Source organism: Conger conger, chromosome 6, assembly GCF_963514075.1.
Source record: "Conger conger chromosome 6, fConCon1.1, whole genome shotgun sequence".
Taxonomy (NCBI): domain Eukaryota; kingdom Metazoa; phylum Chordata; class Actinopteri; order Anguilliformes; family Congridae; genus Conger; species Conger conger.
This window is the reverse complement of record NC_083765.1, coordinates 8,667,822-8,686,274: the sequence shown is the minus strand read 5'-3', so window position 1 is coordinate 8,686,274 and position 18,453 is coordinate 8,667,822. Positions and strand designations below refer to the sequence as shown.

The window sequence follows — 18,453 nt, the reverse complement described above, 5'->3', positions numbered from 1 at the left end:
CAACAGCAGCTCCAACTACAGCAAGTTCTCAAACAATCTCTGAAGTTTCAATCACCACAAATCCTCCTACAACTACAAGTAAAGCACCAACAACTGAAACTCTGACCACAACCGTTGGTCAGAGAACAACAATGGCACTAACGACAATAATTGCTCAAATTGAAACTGCAGCTCCAACTACATCAAGTTGGCAAACCACAACTGAAACTCCCACAACAACGATAAGGCAACCAACAACAATTGCCTCAACCACAACAATTGCCCCAATTGCAACAGCAGCTCCAACTACAGCAGGTTCTCAAACAATCTCTGAAGTTTCAATCACCACAAATCCTCCTACAACTACAAGTAAAGCACCAACAACTGAAACTCTGACCACAACCGTTGGTCAGAAAACAACAATGGCACCAACGACGATAATTGCTCCAATTGAAACTGCAGCTCCAACTACATCAAGTTGGCAAACCACAACTGAAACTCCCACAACAACAATAAGGCAACCAACAACAATTGCCTCAACCACAACAATTGCCCCAACTGCAACAGCAGCTCCAACTACAGCAAGTTCTCAAACAATCTCTGAAGTTTCAACCACCACAAATCCTCCTACAACTACAAGTAAAGCACCAACAACTGAAACTCTGACCACAACAGTTGGTCAGAAAACAACGATGGCACCAACCACAATCATTGTTCCAACAGAAACTGCAGCTCCAACTACATCAAGTTGGCAAACCACAACTGAAACTCCCACAACAACAATAAGGCAACCAACAACAATTGCCTCAACCACAACAATTGCCCCAACTGCAACAGCAGCTCCAACTACAGCAAGTTCTCAAACAATCTCTGAAGTTTCAACCACCACAAATCCTCCTACAACTACAAGTAAAGCACCAACAACTGAAACTCTGACCACAATAGTTGGTCAGAAAACAACAATGGCACCAACGACGATAATTGCTCCAATTGAAACTGCAGCTCCAACTACATCAAGTTGGCAAACCACAACTGAAACTCCCACAACAACGATAAGGCAACCAACAACAATTGCCTCAACCACAACAATTGCCCCAACTGTAACAGCAGCTCCAACTACAGCAAGTTCTCAAACAATCTCTGAAGTTTCACCCAACACAAATCCTCCTACAACTACAAGTAAAGCACCAACAACTGAAACTCTGACCACAACCGTTGGTCAGAGAACAACAATGGCACCAACGACAATCATTGTTCCAATTGAAACTGCAGCTCCAACAACATCAAGTTGGCAAACCACAACTGAAACTCCCACAACAACGATAAGGCAACCAACAACAATTGCCTCAACCACAACAATTGCCCCAACTGCAACAGCAGCTCCAACTACAGCAAGTTCTCAAACAATCTCTGAAGTTTCAACCACCACAAATCCTCCTACAACTACAAGTAAAGCACCAACAACTGAAACTCTGACCACAACAATTGCTCCAACTACAACTCTAACCACATCAATTTTTCAAACTACAGCTGAAGTTTCAATCACCACAAATCCTCCTACAACTACAAGTAAAGCACCAACACCTGAAACTCTGACCACAACAGTTGGTCAGAAAACAACGATGGCACCAACCACAATCATTGTTCCAACAGAAACTGCAGCTCCAACTACATCAAGTTGGCAAACCACAACTGAAACTCCCACAACAACAATCGGGCAACCAACAACAATTGCCTCAACCACCACAATTGCTCCAACTGCAACTGCAGCTGCAACCACAGCAAGTAGTCAAATTACAGCTGAAGCTTCAGCCGTCCCAAACATTCTTACAACTACAAGTAAAGCACAAACAACAACTGAAACTCCAACCACAACAGTTGGTCAGAAAACAACAATTGCACCAACCACAATAATTGTTCCAATTGAAACTGCAGCTCCAACTACATCAAGTTGGCAAACCTCAACTGAAACTCCCACAACAACAATAAGGCAACCAACAACAATTGCCTCAACCACAACAATTGCCCCAACTGCAACAGAAGCTCCAACGACAGCAAGTTCTCAAACTATCGTTGAAGTTTCAACCAAAACAAATCCTCCTTCAACTACAAGTAAAGCACCAACAACTGAAACTCTGCCCACAACCGTTGGTCAAAGAACAACAATGGCACCAACCCCAATAATTGTTCCAATTGAAACTGCAGCTCCAACTACATCAAGTTTGAAAACCACAACTGAAACTCCTACAACAACGATAAGGCAACCAACAACAATTGCCTCAACCACAACAATTGCCCCAACTGCAACAGCAGCTCCAACTACAGCAAGTTCTCAAACAATCCCTGAAGTTTCAACCACCACAAATCCTCCTACAACTACAAGTAAAGCACCAACACCTGAAACTCTGACCACAACAGTTGGTCAGAAAACAACGATGGCACCAACCACAATCATTGTTCCAACAGAAACTGCAGCTCCAACTACATCAAGTTGGCAAACCACAACTGAAACTCCCACAACAACAATAAGGCAACCAACAACAATTGCCTCAACCACAACAATTGCCCCAACTGCAAAAGCAGCTCCAACTACAGCAAGTTCTCAAACAATCTCTGAAGTTTCAATCACCACAAATCCTCCTACAACTACAAGTAAAGCACCAACAACTGAAACTCTGACCACAACAGTTGGTCAGAAAACAACAATGGCACCAACGACGATAATTGCTCCAATTGAAACTGCAGCTCCAACTACATCAAGTTGGCAAACCACAACTGAAACTCCCACAACAACGATAAGGCAACCAACAACAATTGCCTCAACCACAACAATTGCCCCAACTGCAACAGCAGCTCCAACTACAGCAAGTTCTCAAACAATCTCTGAAGTTTCAACCACCACAAATCCTCCTACAATTACAAGTAAAGCACCAACAACTGAAACTCTGACCACAACAGTTGGTCAGAAAACAACAATGGCACCAACCACAATCATTGTTCCAACAGAAACTGCAGCTCCAACTACATCAAGTTGGCAAACCACAACTGAAACTCCCACAATAACAATAAGGCAACCAACAACAATTGCCTCAGCTACAACAATTGCTCCAACTACAACTCCAACCACATCAAATATTCAAACGACAGCTGAAGTTTCAATCACCACAAATCCTCCTACAACTACAAGTAAAGCACCAACAACTGAAACTCTGACCACAACAGTTGGTCAGAAAACAACAATGGCACCAACGACAATAATTGCTCCAATTGAAACTGCAGCTCCAACTACATCAAGTTGGCAAACCTCAACTGAAACTCCCACAACAACAATAAGGCAACCAACAACAATTGCCTCAACCACAACAATTGCCCCAACTGCAACAGAAGCTCCAACGACAGCAAGTTCTCAAACTATCGTTGAAGTTTCAACCAAAACAAATCCTCCTTCAAGTACAAGTAAAGCACCAACAACTGAAACTCTGCCCACAACCGTTGGTCAAAGAACAACAATGGCGCCAACCCCAATAATTGTTCCAATTGAAACTGCAGCTCCAACTACATCAAGTTTGAAAACCACAAATGAAACTCCCACAACAACAATCGGGCAACCAACAACAATTGCCTCAACCACCACAATCGCTCCAACTGCAACTGCAACCACAGCAAGTAGTCAAATTACAGCTGAAGCTTCAGCCGTCCCAAACATTCTTACAACTACAAGTAAAGCACAAACAACAACTGAAACTCCAACCACAACAGTTGGTCAGAAAACAACAATTGCACCAACCACAATAATTGTTCCAATTGAAACTGCAGCTCCAACTACATCAAGCTGGCAAACCTCAACTGAAACTCCCACAACAACAATAAGGCAACCAACAACAATTGCCTCAACCACAACAATTGCCCCAACTGCAACAGAAGCTCCAACGACAGCAAGTTCTCAAACTATCGTTGAAGTTTCAACCACCACAAATCCTCCTACAACTACAAGTAAAGCACCAACAACTGACACTCTGCCCACAACCGTTGGTCAGAGAACAACAATGACACCAACCCCAATAATTGTTCCAATTGAAACTGCAGCTCCAACTACATCAAGTTTGAAAACCACAACTGAAACTCCCACAACAACAATCGGGCAACCAACAACAATTGCCTCAACCACGACAATCGCTCCAACTGCAACTGCAGCTGCAACCACAGCAAGTAGTCAAATTACAGCTGAAGCTTCAGCCTTCCCAAACATTCTTACAACTACAAGTAAAGCACAAACAACAACTGAAACTCCAACCACAACAGTTGGTCAGAAAACAACAATTGCACCAACCACAATAATTGTTCCAATTGAAACTGCAGCTCCAACTACATCAAGCTGGCAAACCTCAACTGAAACTCCCACAACAACAATAAGGCAACCAACAACAATTGCCTCAACCACAACAATTGCCCCAACTGCAACAGAAGCTCCAACGACAGCAAGTTCTCAAACTATCGTTGAAGTTTCAACCAAAACAAATCCTCCTTCAACTACAAGTAAAGCACCAACAACTGAAACTCTGCCCACAACCGTTGGTCAAAGAACAACAATGGCGCCAACCCCAATAATTGTTCCAATTGAAACTGCAGCTCCAACTACATCAAGTTTGAAAACCACAACTGAAACTCCCATAACAACAATCGGGCAACCAACAACAATTGCCTCAACCACCACAATTGCTCCAACTGCAACTGCAGCTGCAACCACAGCAAGTAGTCAAATTACAGCTGAAGCTTCAGCCGTCCCAAACATTCTTACAACTACAAGTAAAGCACAAACAACTGAAACTCCAACCACAACAGTTGGTCAGAAAACAACAATTGCACCAACCACAATAATTGTTCCAATTGAAACTGCAGCTCCAACTACATCAAGTTGGCAAACCTCAACTGAAACTCCCACAACAACAATAAGGCAACCAACAACAATTGCCTCAACCACAACAATTTCCCCAACTGCAACAGAAGCTCCAACGACAGCAAGTTCTCAAACTATCGTTGAAGTTTCAACCAAAACAAATCCTCCTTCAACTACAAGTAAAGCACCAACAACTGAAACTCTGCCCACAACCGTTGGTCAAAGAACAACAATGGCGCCAACCCCAATAATTGTTCCAATTGAAACTGCAGCTCCAACTACATCAAGTTTGAAAACCACAACTGAAACTCCCACAACAACAATCGGGCAACCAACAACAATTGCCTCAACCACCACAATTGCTCCAACTGCAACTGCAGCTGCAACCACAGCAAGTAGTCAAATTACAGCTGAAGCTTCAGCCGTCCCAAACATTCTTACAACTACAAGTAAAGCACAAACAACAACTGAAACTCCAACCACAACAGTTGGTCAGAAAACAACAATTGCACCAACCACAATAATTGTTCCAATTGAAACTGCAGCTCCAACTACATCAAGTTGGCAAACCTCAACTGAAACTCCCACAACAACAATAAGGCAACCAACAACAATTGCCTCAACCACAACAATTGCCCCAACTGCAACAGAAGCTCCAACGACAGCAAGTTCTCAAACTATCGTTGAAGTTTCAACCAAAACAAATCCTCCTTCAACTACAAGTAAAGCACCAACAACTGAAACTCTGACCACAACCGTTGGTCAAAGAACAACAATGGCACCAACCCCAATAATTGTTCCAATTGAAACTGCAGCTCCAACTACATCAAGTTTGAAAACCACAACTGAAACTCCCACAACAACAATCGGGCAACCAACAACAATTGCCTCAACCACCACAATCGCTCCAACTGCAACTGCAGCTGCAACCACAGCAAGTAGTCAAATTACAGCTGAAGCTTCAGCCGTCCCAAACATTCTTACAACTACAAGTAAAGCACAAACAACAACTGAAACTCCAACCACAACAGTTGGTCAGAAAACAACAATTGCACCAACCACAATAATTGTTCCAATTGAAACTGCAGCTCCAACTACATCAAGCTGGCAAACCTCAACTGAAACTCCCACAACAACAATAAGGCAACCAACAACAATTGCCTCAACCACAACAATTGCCCCAACTGCAACAGAAGCTCCAACGACAGCAAGTTCTCAAACTATCGTTGAAGTTTCAACCACCACAAATCCTCCTACAACTACAAGTAAAGCACCAACAACTGAAACTCTGCCCACAACCGTTGGTCAGAGAACAACAATGACACCAACCCCAATAATTGTTCCAATTGAAACTGCAGCTCCAACTACATCAAGTTTGAAAACCACAACTGAAACTCCCACAACAACAATCGGGCAACCAACAACAATTGCCTCAACCACCACAATCGCTCCAACTGCAACTGCAGCTGCAACCACAGCAAGTAGTCAAATTACAGCTGAAGCTTCAGCCGTCCCAAACATTCTTACAACTACAAGTAAAGCACAAACAACAACTGAAACTCCAACCACAACAGTTGGTCAGAAAACAACAATTGCACCAACCACAATAATTGTTCCAATTGAAACTGCAGCTCCAACTACATCAAGCTGGCAAACCTCAACTGAAACTCCCACAACAACAATAAGGCAACCAACAACAATTGCCTCAACCACAACAATTGCCCCAACTGCAACAGAAGCTCCAACGACAGCAAGTTCTCAAACTATCGTTGAAGTTTCAACCACCACAAATCCTCCTACAACTACAAGTAAAGCACCAACAACTGAAACTCTGCCCACAACCGTTGGTCAGAGAACAACAATGACACCAACCCCAATAATTGTTCCAATTGAAACTGCAGCTCCAACTACATCAAGTTGGCAAACCTCAACTGAAACTCCCATAACAACAATCGGGCAACCAACAACAATTGCCTCAACCACCACAATTGCTCCAACTGCAACTGCAGCTGCAACCACAGCAAGTAGTCAAATTACAGCTGAAGCTTCAACCAAAACAAATCCTCCTTCAACTACAAGTAAAGCACCAACAACTGAAACTCTGCCCACAACCGTTGGTCAGAGAACAACAATGACACCAACCCCAATAATTGTTCCAATTGAAACTGCAGCTCCAACTACATCAAGTTGGCAAACCTCAACTGAAACTCCCACAACAACAATAAGGCAACCAACAACAATTGCCTCAACCACAACAATTGCCCCAACTGCAACAGAAGCTCCAACGACAGCAAGTTCTCAAACTATCGTTGAAGTTTCAACCAAAACAAATCCTCCTTCAACTACAAGTAAAGCACCAACAACTGAAATTCTGCCCACAACCGTTGGTCAAAGAACAACAATGGCACCAACCCCAATAATTGCTCCAACTGCAACTGCAGCTCCAACCACAGCAAGTAGTCAAACTACAGCTGAAGCTTCAGCCCCCACAAACATTCTTACAGCTACAAGTAAAGCACAAACAACAACTGAAACTCCAACCACAACAGTTGGTCAGATAACAACAATGGCACCAACCACAATAATTGTTCCAATTGAAACTGCAGCTCCAACTACATCAAGTTGGCAAACCACAACTGAAACTCACACAACAACAGTAAGGCAACAAACAACAATTGCCTCAACCACAACAATTGCTCCAACTGAAGCTCCAACCACATCAAGTATTCAAACTACAAATGAAGTTCCAACGACCACAAAAGGTTCAGTAAAAACAAGTGAAGAACCAACAACAACTGCAACTCCCACTCCAACAATTAGGCAAACAACAACAATTGCCTCAACCACAGCAATTGCTCCAACTACAGCAAGTACTCAAACTACAGCTGAAGTTTCAACTGTCACAAATCCTCCTACAACTACAAGTAAAGCACCAACAACTGAAACTCTGCCCACAACCGTTGGTCAGAGAACAACAATGACACCAACCCCAATAATTGTTCCAATTGAAACTGCAGCTCCAACTACATCAAGTTTGAAAACCACAACTGAAACTCCCACAACAACAATAGGGCAACCAACAAAAATTGCCTCAACCACCACAATTGCTCCAACTGCAACTGTAACTGCAACCACAGCAAGTAGTCAAATTACAGTTGAAGCTTCAGCCGCCCCAAACATTCTTACAACTACAAGTAAAGCACAAACAACAACTGAAACTCCAACCACAACGGTTGGTCAGAGAACAACAATGACACCAACCCCAATAATTGTTCCAATTGAAACTGCAGCTCCAACTACATCAAGTTTGAAAACCACACCTGAAACTCCCACAACAACAATCGGGCAACCAACAACAATTGCCTCAACCACCACAATTGCTCCAACTGCAACTGCAGCTGCAACCACAGCAAGTAGTCAAATTACAGCTGAAGCTTCAACCAAAACAAATCCTCCTTCAACTACAAGTAAAGCACCAACAACTGAAACTCTGCCCACAACCGTTGGTCAGAGAACAACAATGACACCAACCCCAATAATTGTTCCAATTGAAACTGCAGCTCCAACTACATCAAGTTGGCAAACCTCAACTGAAACTCCCACAACAACAATAAGGCAACCAACAACAATTGCCTCAACCACAACAATTGCCCCAACTGCAACAGAAGCTCCAACGACAGCAAGTTCTCAAACTATCGTTGAAGTTTCAACCAAAACAAATCCTCCTTCAACTACAAGTAAAGCACCAACAACTGAAATTCTGCCCACAACCGTTGGTCAAAGAACAACAATGGCACCAACCCCAATAATTGCTCCAACTGCAACTGCAGCTCCAACCACAGCAAGTAGTCAAACTACTGCTGAAGCTTCAGCCCCCACAAACATTCTTACAGCTACAAGTAAAGCACAAACAACAACTGAAACTCCAACCACAACAGTTGGTCAGATAACAACAATGGCACCAACCACAATAATTGTTCCAATTGAAACTGCAGCTCCAACTACATCAAGTTGGCAAACCACAACTGAAACTCACACAACAACAGTAAGGCAACAAACAACAATTGCCTCAACCACAACAATTGCTCCAACTGAAGCTCCAACCACATCAAGTATTCAAACTACAAATGAAGTTCCAACGACCACAAAAGGTTCAGTAAAAACAAGTGAAGAACCAACAACAACTGCAACTCCCACTCCAACAATTAGGCAAACAACAACAATTGCCTCAACCACAGCAATTGCTCCAACTACAGCAAGTACTCAAACTACAGCTGAAGTTTCAACTGTCACAAATCCTCCTACAACTACAAGTAAAGCACCAACAACTGAAACTCTGCCCACAACCGTTGGTCAGAGAACAACAATGACACCAACCCCAATAATTGTTCCAATTGAAACTGCAGCTCCAACTACATCAAGTTTGAAAACCACAACTGAAACTCCCACAACAACAATAGGGCAACCAACAAAAATTGCCTCAACCACCACAATTGCTCCAACTGCAACTGTAACTGCAACCACAGCAAGTAGTCAAATTACAGTTGAAGCTTCAGCCGCCCCAAACATTCTTACAACTACAAGTAAAGCACAAACAACAACTGAAACTCCAACCACAACGGTTGGTCAGAGAACAACAATGACACCAACCCCAATAATTGTTCCAATTGAAACTGCAGCTCCAACTACATCAAGTTTGAAAACCACACCTGAAACTCCCACAACAACAATAAGGCAACCAACAACAATTGCCTCAACCACAACAATTGCCCCAACTGCAACAGAAGCTCCAACGACAGCAAGTTCTCAAACTATCGTTGAAGTTTCAACCAAAACAAATCCTCCTTCAACTACAAGTAAAGCACCAACAACTGAAACTCTGCCCACAACCGTTGGTCAAAGAACAACAATGGCACCAACCCCAATAATTGCTCCAACTGCAACTGCAGCTCCAACCACAGCAAGTAGTCAAACTACAGCTGAAGCTTCAGCCGCCACAAACATTCTTACAGCTACAAGTAAAGCACAAACAACAACTGAAACTCCAACCACAACAGTTGGTCAGATAACAACAATGGCACCAACCACAATAATTGTTCCAATTGAAACTGCAGCTCCAACTACATCAAGTTGGCAAACCACAACTGAAACTCACACAACAACAGTAAGGCAACAAACAACAATTGCCTCAACCACAACAATTGCTCCAACTGAAGCTCCAACCACATCAAGTATTCAAACTACAAATGAAGTTCCAACGACCACAAAAGGTTCAGTAAAAACAAGTGAAGAACCAACAACAACTGCAACTCCCACTCCAACAATTAGGCAAACAACAACAATTGCCTCAACCACAGCAAATTCTCCAACTACAGCAAGTAGTCAAATTACAGCTGAAGCTTCAGCCGCCCCAAACATTCTTACAACTACAAGTAAAGCACAAACAACAACTGAAACTCCAACCACAACGGTTGGTCAGAGAACAACAATGACACCAACCCCAATAATTGTTCCAATTGAAACTGCAGCTCCAACTACATCAAGTTTGAAAACCACAACTGAAACTCCCACAACAACAATAAGGCAACCAACAACAATTGCCTCAACCACAACAATTGCCCCAACTGCAACAGCTGCTCCAACTACAGCAAGTTCTCAAACAATCTCTGAAGTTTCAACCACCACAAATCCTCCTACAACTACAAGTAAAGCACCAAATACTGAAACTCTGACCACAACAGTTGGTCAGAAAACAACAATTGCCTCAACCACAACAATTGCTCCAACTACAACTCCAACCACATCAAATATTCAAACTATCGTTGAAGTTTCAACCAAAACAAATCCTCCTTCAACTACAAGTAAAGCACCAACAACTGAAACTCTGCCCACAACCGTTGGTCAAAGAACAACAATGGCACCAACCCCAATAATTGTTCCAATTGAAACTGCAGCTCCAACTACATCAAGTTTGAAAACCACAACTGAAACTCCCACAACAACAATCGGGCAACCAACAACAATTGCCTCAACCACCACAATTGCTCCAACTGTAACTGCAGCTTCAACCACAGCAAGTTCTCAAACTATCGTTGAAGTTTCAACCAAAACAAATCCTCCTTCAACTACAAGTAAAGCACCAACAACTGAAACTCTGCCCACAACCGTTGGTCAAAGAACAACAATGGCACCAACCCCAATAATTGCTCCAACTGCAACTGCAGCTCCAACCACAGCAAGTAGTCAAACTACAGCTGAAGCTTCAGCCGCCACAAACATTCTTACAACTACAAGTAAAGCACAAACAACAACTGAAACTCCAATCACAACAGTTGGTCAGATAACAACCATGGAATCCACAACAATTGCTCCATCTGCAACTGCAGCTTCAACCACAGCAAGTAGTCAAACTACGGTTGAAGCTTCAGCCTCCACAATTCTTCTTACACCTACAAGTAAAGCACAAACTCTTGCATCTTCAACAACGTCAGCTATTGTTACAGCAATTTCTCTACCAGCCACTGCAAGTGTACCTCCCATTCCAGTAGCACCAACATTCTCTGCAACAATAACCCCAACAGCCACTCAAACCACCCCACGTCCCCGAAGAATGTATGTACTCATTTTCATATTCGATTGTCCAGTTAGGGTCCACCCAATGAAATAACTAAAATGTTTTCCAATGACTATCCTAATGTTTTCCCAATTTGTTTTTGCAGAATCGGCATAGTTTTTATCTTTATCCGACTTGTGTTCAACACCATCAACCCTGTCCCCACTGAGAGTGAGATTCGTGCTATGGTCCATGCTCTCTTTGTTGCCCATCTAAGGCCGATGAATGCTCCAGTGAGAGTGCAGCGTAGTGTACCACAGCTGAATGATCCTGTTGCAGAGCAGGATATTACATATGAGAGTAAGTCACTTGTCCACACACCCTATCTTTACATCCCGTCCCTGTCACCTCCATCTCTATGTAAGAGGACTATTTTACATGTAAAACATTTGTTGTTTTTTTACAATAATCTTCCTTAATAGCATTTCACCAACTGGAAGATGGGTCAGTCTAACAAATACTATCACAAAATTAAGAGTGTACTATTTCATTGTGTTGTCAAGCAGTTCTGGATTATGGTGCATTTAATTAAATATGCATCTCAGTAATATTAATAGCACTGAATAGTTTATGTTCAGCAAGCAGAAGTGAAATTATCTGTATTTTTTCCTCAGAACTGTCCACTCATTCCTTTGCTCTGGAACTTGCCTATCGGATAACCAATGTAAGCATGCCAAAGAACACAGGACTCAGGAATGAGACGTGCAAACTCATCCAGGACCCTGTCAACAAACTGGTGAGCCTACTTTGTGCATAGTATTATGGTTAGGAAACTAGGGCCCAGGCTCACTGAGACAGATTAATGCTAGTCCTAGACCAAATTCAATTTTGAATCTTTATTCTCAATAGAAAACTCAATTTAGTCCAGGACTAAAATGAATCTGCATCTGTGAAACTGGCCCTAAAGGCTGCAGATTTGATTCACAGGTTGGACCCTGCTGTTGTATGTTTGGGCAAGGTAGATAACCTGAATTGCTTCAGTATGTACAGTAGCATAAATGGAAACTATGTGATTATTCATATACAAATCACAGCAATTTGTATGAATAATCACATAGTTTCCATTTTACTTTCCCAAAAGGTAGGCCTGACTTCATTATCCCACCGTAGATGGCTTCATTGGCATATTTTCATTTATAAAGCCATCATAGGGCAAGTCCCTGGCTATTTAAATATCCTTGGCAAGCTATGTATTTAAATATCCTTGCCAAGCAATAAGCAGTGGCAAGATGACATTTCGTTTTTATGCTCCATGGTCCTGGAACCAGCTCCAGAAAGATATAAAACTGGATCACATCATCCCTGTGGGTCATTTTAAAAGTTTACTTAAGACACAAAAAAAAAACTGACGTCTGCAGCAGTTTTACGTGAGACTGGTTTACTTGCGATTGTATAAATGTGTAATTGTGTTGTGTTTTTGTATTTTATTGAATTTTATGTTGTAATCTATGCTTGCTCCTCCCTTAGTCAGGGCTACTTTGTAAAAGAGATAACCATCTCAATGGAACTCACCTGGTTAAATAAAGGAGAAATAAAAAAATAATAATTTCCGGTTTGTGCAAGTCACTCTGAATAACTGTTTCTGGTAAATGTATGTAATGCATGTAATGCATGAAACATAATGAATGGGACCACATAAGTGTACTTATGTATGTTAGCCTAATACACTATGTACCTATTCATACGGATAGACTAATCAAACACGAAACCACCCACCGTTTTGTGGAGTATAATTATAAACATTTAAAATCATCAATTTTTCTGTTCACCTTTTTATTCAAACATGGTCACAACGTGTGTAATTGATCATTGTCATAACAAATCCAGTGGTGACAAGAGTAGGTAGTTGCGTTTTTATATAATCCCAGTGGTGAGAGAGAATGAGGGAGAGGATACGAGGAGTTTAAGCCAAACCGGGAGGAATTTATGGCGAGCCTTCACAAAGCAGCAGAGTGTGTTCTGATCACTTAATTCAAGGTAAAATCTAGCCACATCAAATTGATTTGCTGGTTAATGTTAGCTAGCGTTCGCTAATTTACATTAACCTTCGCAGAGATCTTAAATGAGCACACTGGCCACACTTCTCATAATCGTGACTTGTCTGTCATTTGACTAAACAGCTCTGTGGCTGTAATAAATGTGTTGTAAGATTAATCAGCCACCTCAGCTACATTTATGATATCTTCCCTTTATCTCCAGGCAAACTGGAGAGGCAATTGTCAAGTTTTGCTGTGTCCACGTCTTATGGATCTAATCCATTGATGAGACTATTTTTTTCTTCATATTGTCTCCGTAATAGTTTATCTAAAATGTCTTTATATTTCATGTTGGTATTGATTGGTTCTGGTTGCTTCTTGTGATATTTTAGTTTTAGGTTAGTATAGTACTGGTGCACTGTGAATCCGTGCGATATGGCCGATATGGCCTGTTTTGAGTGACATCAAGGAATACTATGAATACACTCTATTGCATTATCACCTCTGCTATATCACATGGAGGACAGGAAAAGAGCAATCTGCATGCTCTACCTTCTCATGTATTCCTGTTCAGCATAGTGATGTCAAAGCAAGCACAGCAATACTGACCATCCTAGTTACTGGTCAGCTGATCATAAGTTCAAAGCTGACAAGGCACTTACATTAGAATGTCCTTTTTCTAATGCATATTATTTTTACTTTTGACCCTTTTTAGTTGAACGAAATGCTGAACGAACGTGGTGCAAAGCCTTTCACCTTTCCGAATGCAGCTTGCACGACACCCAGGTTTGGGATTTACTTATAAGACTTCATGTTGATTAATAGCAAAACCCATTTGAGAAACATTTATTGATGCAACTTACACATTTTTTGCAATCACTATGAGTATATTTCATCAGCACGAAGGCATTCATCACTTCTGCCTCTTATGTTCCTACAGCAACACGGATAACCAGATGAAGGCTACTGTGGAGTATGTCTATCGCGAAGGTGACATCAATCAACCAAACCAGTTCTTGACTGCAGTATTGAATGCTAGTGGTAAGTTTCTTCCAACAACATCAATTTTATTTTCATTTTTGATCAATTATGTTTGATAGACTTCATGAAAGCTGTTCTGATCATTTTATCACAGTCCTTGATAAATATGCACAAATTACAATACAATTATGAACATAGACTGTTTTTTTTTTTGCATTCATTCATTTTTTTCAGGGTGCAGTTTTCAATCACTATGGTAACAGGATATACTGTTTGAAAGCATTAAAACTCTATTCTCACAATTCTATCTGTATCACCTATTTTAATATTTAATTGCTTTAGCAACAACAGTTCCTTATTTTGCTATATGTGGGTGGTCAAACAAGTGTGGGGACCTTACCTTACAAGTGTGGGGACATACTGCAGTGTCCTTTTCACAACAAGTTTCCAGCAGACCAACTGCATAATAGTTTCTCATTCGAGAAATGTGCTTGCTCAGAGAAAAGATGATAGAATGTCCATTGTTTACTTGAATTTTTCTGGAGCAATTATCATTGTTGCCGATTTTGCATTGTATACTTGTATATGTATACGACTTGTACATAGAAATTCTATTACCTACAACCATCATAACCAGTATTTGTAACGTAGTTTCAGAGAAAAAGAGAAAATTTTACTCACACTAAAAGCACACAGCTTTACACATGTTGTAAAAGAAAACTTTTTTTAAGAACTGTATTATTTTTTAGTTTACAGCATTGTTTGTGCGTATTTATCAAGGTTACCAATCAATTTTGGGGCCCACTTTTTTATGATCTACTATTTACTATTTATAATTGAGGGTGGTACTGTCAGGCAGGGGACAAGTATGGAGCTTAACCAACTGTGTCTGAAGGAGAGTGCTCAATCAGTCTCATGGCTACTGGGAAAAGAACAGAACACTTTTCTAATCAAGAGGCAGTTCAGATGTTTGATGAGCTGAGGAGGAGAGGTAGAGATGCCTGTGTGCAGTAAGGAAAAACCCGGGGCAGAATATGGCAGCATAGCTAGCCGAGTAAAGGTTAAAGGCCAACAAAGTCATGAGAGACAGTCACCTGAGACAGTCACCTTGTTTACTATCATTGTCACGAATGGCCAAGAATCTTCTTTTTATTTGTCCCTGTGTGATTAGTTTCAGTCACTCATCAATGTTGTACTCTCAGGCCTGGCCCCTACCACAACCACCACTGCAGCCCCCACCACCACAAGCAGCGCTGTCCTCATACTGATCACAGAAGCTAAAGCCAGGTTCCCGGGATGGGCCCTGGCCATCATAATCCCCTGTGGTATTGCCATCATCATCCTCCCCTTCTGGATTCTCCTGTTTGTAAGTACCGGAGTATGTGCGTGTCTGTGTGTGGATGTATGTATATTGCCTATGTGCGTGTATGTGCGTAAGCATGTGTGTGCGTGTGCTTGTGGTGCGTGCATGCGTGCACACACATGTGTTGTGCATATCTGTCTTTCTCTCAGCGTAGCACTCTATGACTCTCCCTCTGCGTTGCAGTGTCAGCTGTGTGGTTGCTGTGTGGCCATCAAGAGACGTTGGCGCAGGATGCGGGCCTACCACATACAAGAGTACAGGCCACATCCCGTCTGAGGGTGCAGTTGGATGTTCAGTTGGAATCAGAAAATGTATCATGATTCATGTTCTATTATAAATGTTCTAAAACTAAGGATGAATAGCAACTGCATGGCTGGACGATGTAAGCTATTACTCTTTATTTATATGTTATCCGGTATATCTGGTATAATGTAGCCAAGTGCTATCTGAACTGCTCAGCTACATTATACCCAGGTATTTAAAAGTAATTACAAAACGATTCAAGACCAATTTTATATACAGGTATGTCCACTCAATGAGCACTTTATTAGGTATTTGTTAGACTAATTAAGTCTTCTGCTGCTGTAGCCTATCCACTTAGAGGTTTGACGCGTTGTGTGTTCAGAGATGCTCTTCTGCATACCACTGTTGTAATGTGTGGTTATTTGTATTACTGTCACCTTCCTGTCAGCTTTGACTGGTCTGGCCATTCTCCTCAGACCTCTCTCATTAACAAGGCGTTTCTGCCTGCAGAACTGGATGCTTTTTGTTTTTCACACCATTCTCTGCAAACTCTAGAGACTGTCATGTGTGAAAATCCCAGGAGATCAGCAGATTCTGAGATAATCAAACCAGCAATCATTTCACAGTCAGAGTCACTTAGATCACATGTATTCCCCATTCTGATGGTTGATTTGAATGTTATCTGAAGCTCCTGACCCGTATCTGCATGATTTTATGCATTGCACTGCTGCCACACAATTGGCTGATTAGATAATCACATGAATAAGTAGGTATACAGGTGTGCTTAATTAAGTGCTCAGTGAGTGTATAATAATGTTTATGATGAAGTATTATGTATTTCAAAGGAAATGTAGACATTAAACTGTTTTTAACTTAGTTAGTAATTTTTATTTGAAGAAAGAATACACAGCCAGTGAACTGCACACATTTCAAAAAATAATAAAATGCTAATATTTTATTATTCTGTTTGTCTTATCGTAGTCATCTGGAACTGCAGATGGAAACTAGCTAGGAGCTAAAATCTGGTACAAAGCATCTCCTCTCAATAATTTTGATGAATGTTTTTGTACATTGTCCCTGACAAATAAACAAACAAATAAATAAATCTGTACTGCTTTCTTAATCACTCCCTTTGAAGAAGATTAGTTATTTTTGTATCCATAACATTGTGTGTACGTTAGCATGGAACAAAGCCCTGGGGACATTCAAAAGAACATCAGAATCTACAGGTTTGTAAAAATTTTGTTGCAAAAAAAAAAAAAAAAAAAAAACATGGTAATAAAGTAAATTACTTTTGCTAGTTTTTGTGTAGCTAGCTAACAGTTAGCAGCCTATTTAAGGCCTCTATGCTTGTACACCTGCCTAGTGCCTGTGTCCTTTTACTATGTATAATGTGTGTGCTTTACAACAGTCATATCAATTGAAAATAATTCTGTGTTATTGTATACTGATTATTCTACAATTGTGCACAGTCATTTGAGAAACCATTGTCCCAGCATACTCTCTGCATGCTATGCAGATTCATTATTGTTCATTTTCCATGTACCACCACCATTTCAACCTTCTATTAACAAGAAAGAACTTCCATGGCTTCCAGGTCTGCTCTTAAGAGCCCCACCATATTGACATTGTGCTGGTCCAATTAATGATTTTAAACTGTCACCTTCAGATCTCTTTTCCTATCACTGCATTGTAGAGTGCGACAAATGGTGGTTAACGGAAGATAGAAGTATCAAGTGACTGCAACAGATGTACATTTCTTAAAGTTAATTCATTACAAGTAGATTTAATTGCTTTTACTTTTTCAGATGTTTTCTAATTTTTCACAATGTAGGAGAAAGTGCATCTATGTCTCCTCCTCATCTGTTGTACAGTGACCACATATTCTTTGCTCTTTTGGTAGCCAGGCATTTGTGTCTGCCCTTTCCAATGGCTAGACTGTGGTCACTAAGATATTACTTGGTAAGCATCTGTCTCTGTTTACTATCTCTGACAGTGGAAAGATAGCCTGCCACTTTGTATTCTCTTTTTAGGGCCCGAAAACATTCTAATTGCTGTTGTAATTTGGTTTCTAGGTCCCAATTTTCCAAATATTAGTTTTTGCATTGTGCATTTTTGCATTTGGAGCTACCCTAAGCTGTAAAGCTAGCATTCATTCAACATAGTACAGTAGGCTATTTTAGCTTCCCAATGAGATTTAAATTCTGACCTAAACAGTGTCCCACTTTTCAAATTTTAGTTTCCATTCATTAGTTCTGTTGTTAATACCATTTAAAAAGAAGATTACAGCATATCTCCCCTATTTTATGGAAAGATTTCCAGTTCTTGGCAGGCTGTGCACCTTCATCATCATTCATCATCATTAATCATCATTACATCACATTATTGCCATTTGGCAGAT

General features: G+C 41.0%; 2 protein-coding genes across 2 annotated transcripts; both read left to right on the top strand.

The window, feature by feature from the left end:
• Nucleotides 1-7,007: 7,007 nt before the first annotated feature.
• LOC133130544 (mucin-2-like) lies at nt 7,008-8,725 on the top strand. The gene is made up of 2 exons (XM_061245198.1): nt 7,008-8,221; nt 8,707-8,725. Exons 1-2 carry the CDS (start codon nt 7,008-7,010, stop codon nt 8,723-8,725), a joined length of 1,233 nt encoding a protein of 410 aa, XP_061101182.1.
• Nucleotides 8,726-10,564: 1,839 nt separating this feature from the next.
• On the top strand, nt 10,565-17,178 carry LOC133131288 (mucin-2-like). The gene is made up of 7 exons (XM_061246578.1): nt 10,565-11,488; nt 11,596-11,789; nt 12,104-12,225; nt 14,181-14,251; nt 14,406-14,506; nt 15,649-15,812; nt 15,993-17,178. The coding sequence occupies exons 1-7, from the start codon at nt 10,791-10,793 to the stop codon at nt 16,083-16,085; spliced, it is 1,443 nt and encodes a 480-aa protein (XP_061102562.1). The 5' UTR covers nt 10,565-10,790; the 3' UTR covers nt 16,086-17,178.
• The last annotated feature ends 1,275 nt before the right edge of the window (nt 17,179-18,453 follow it).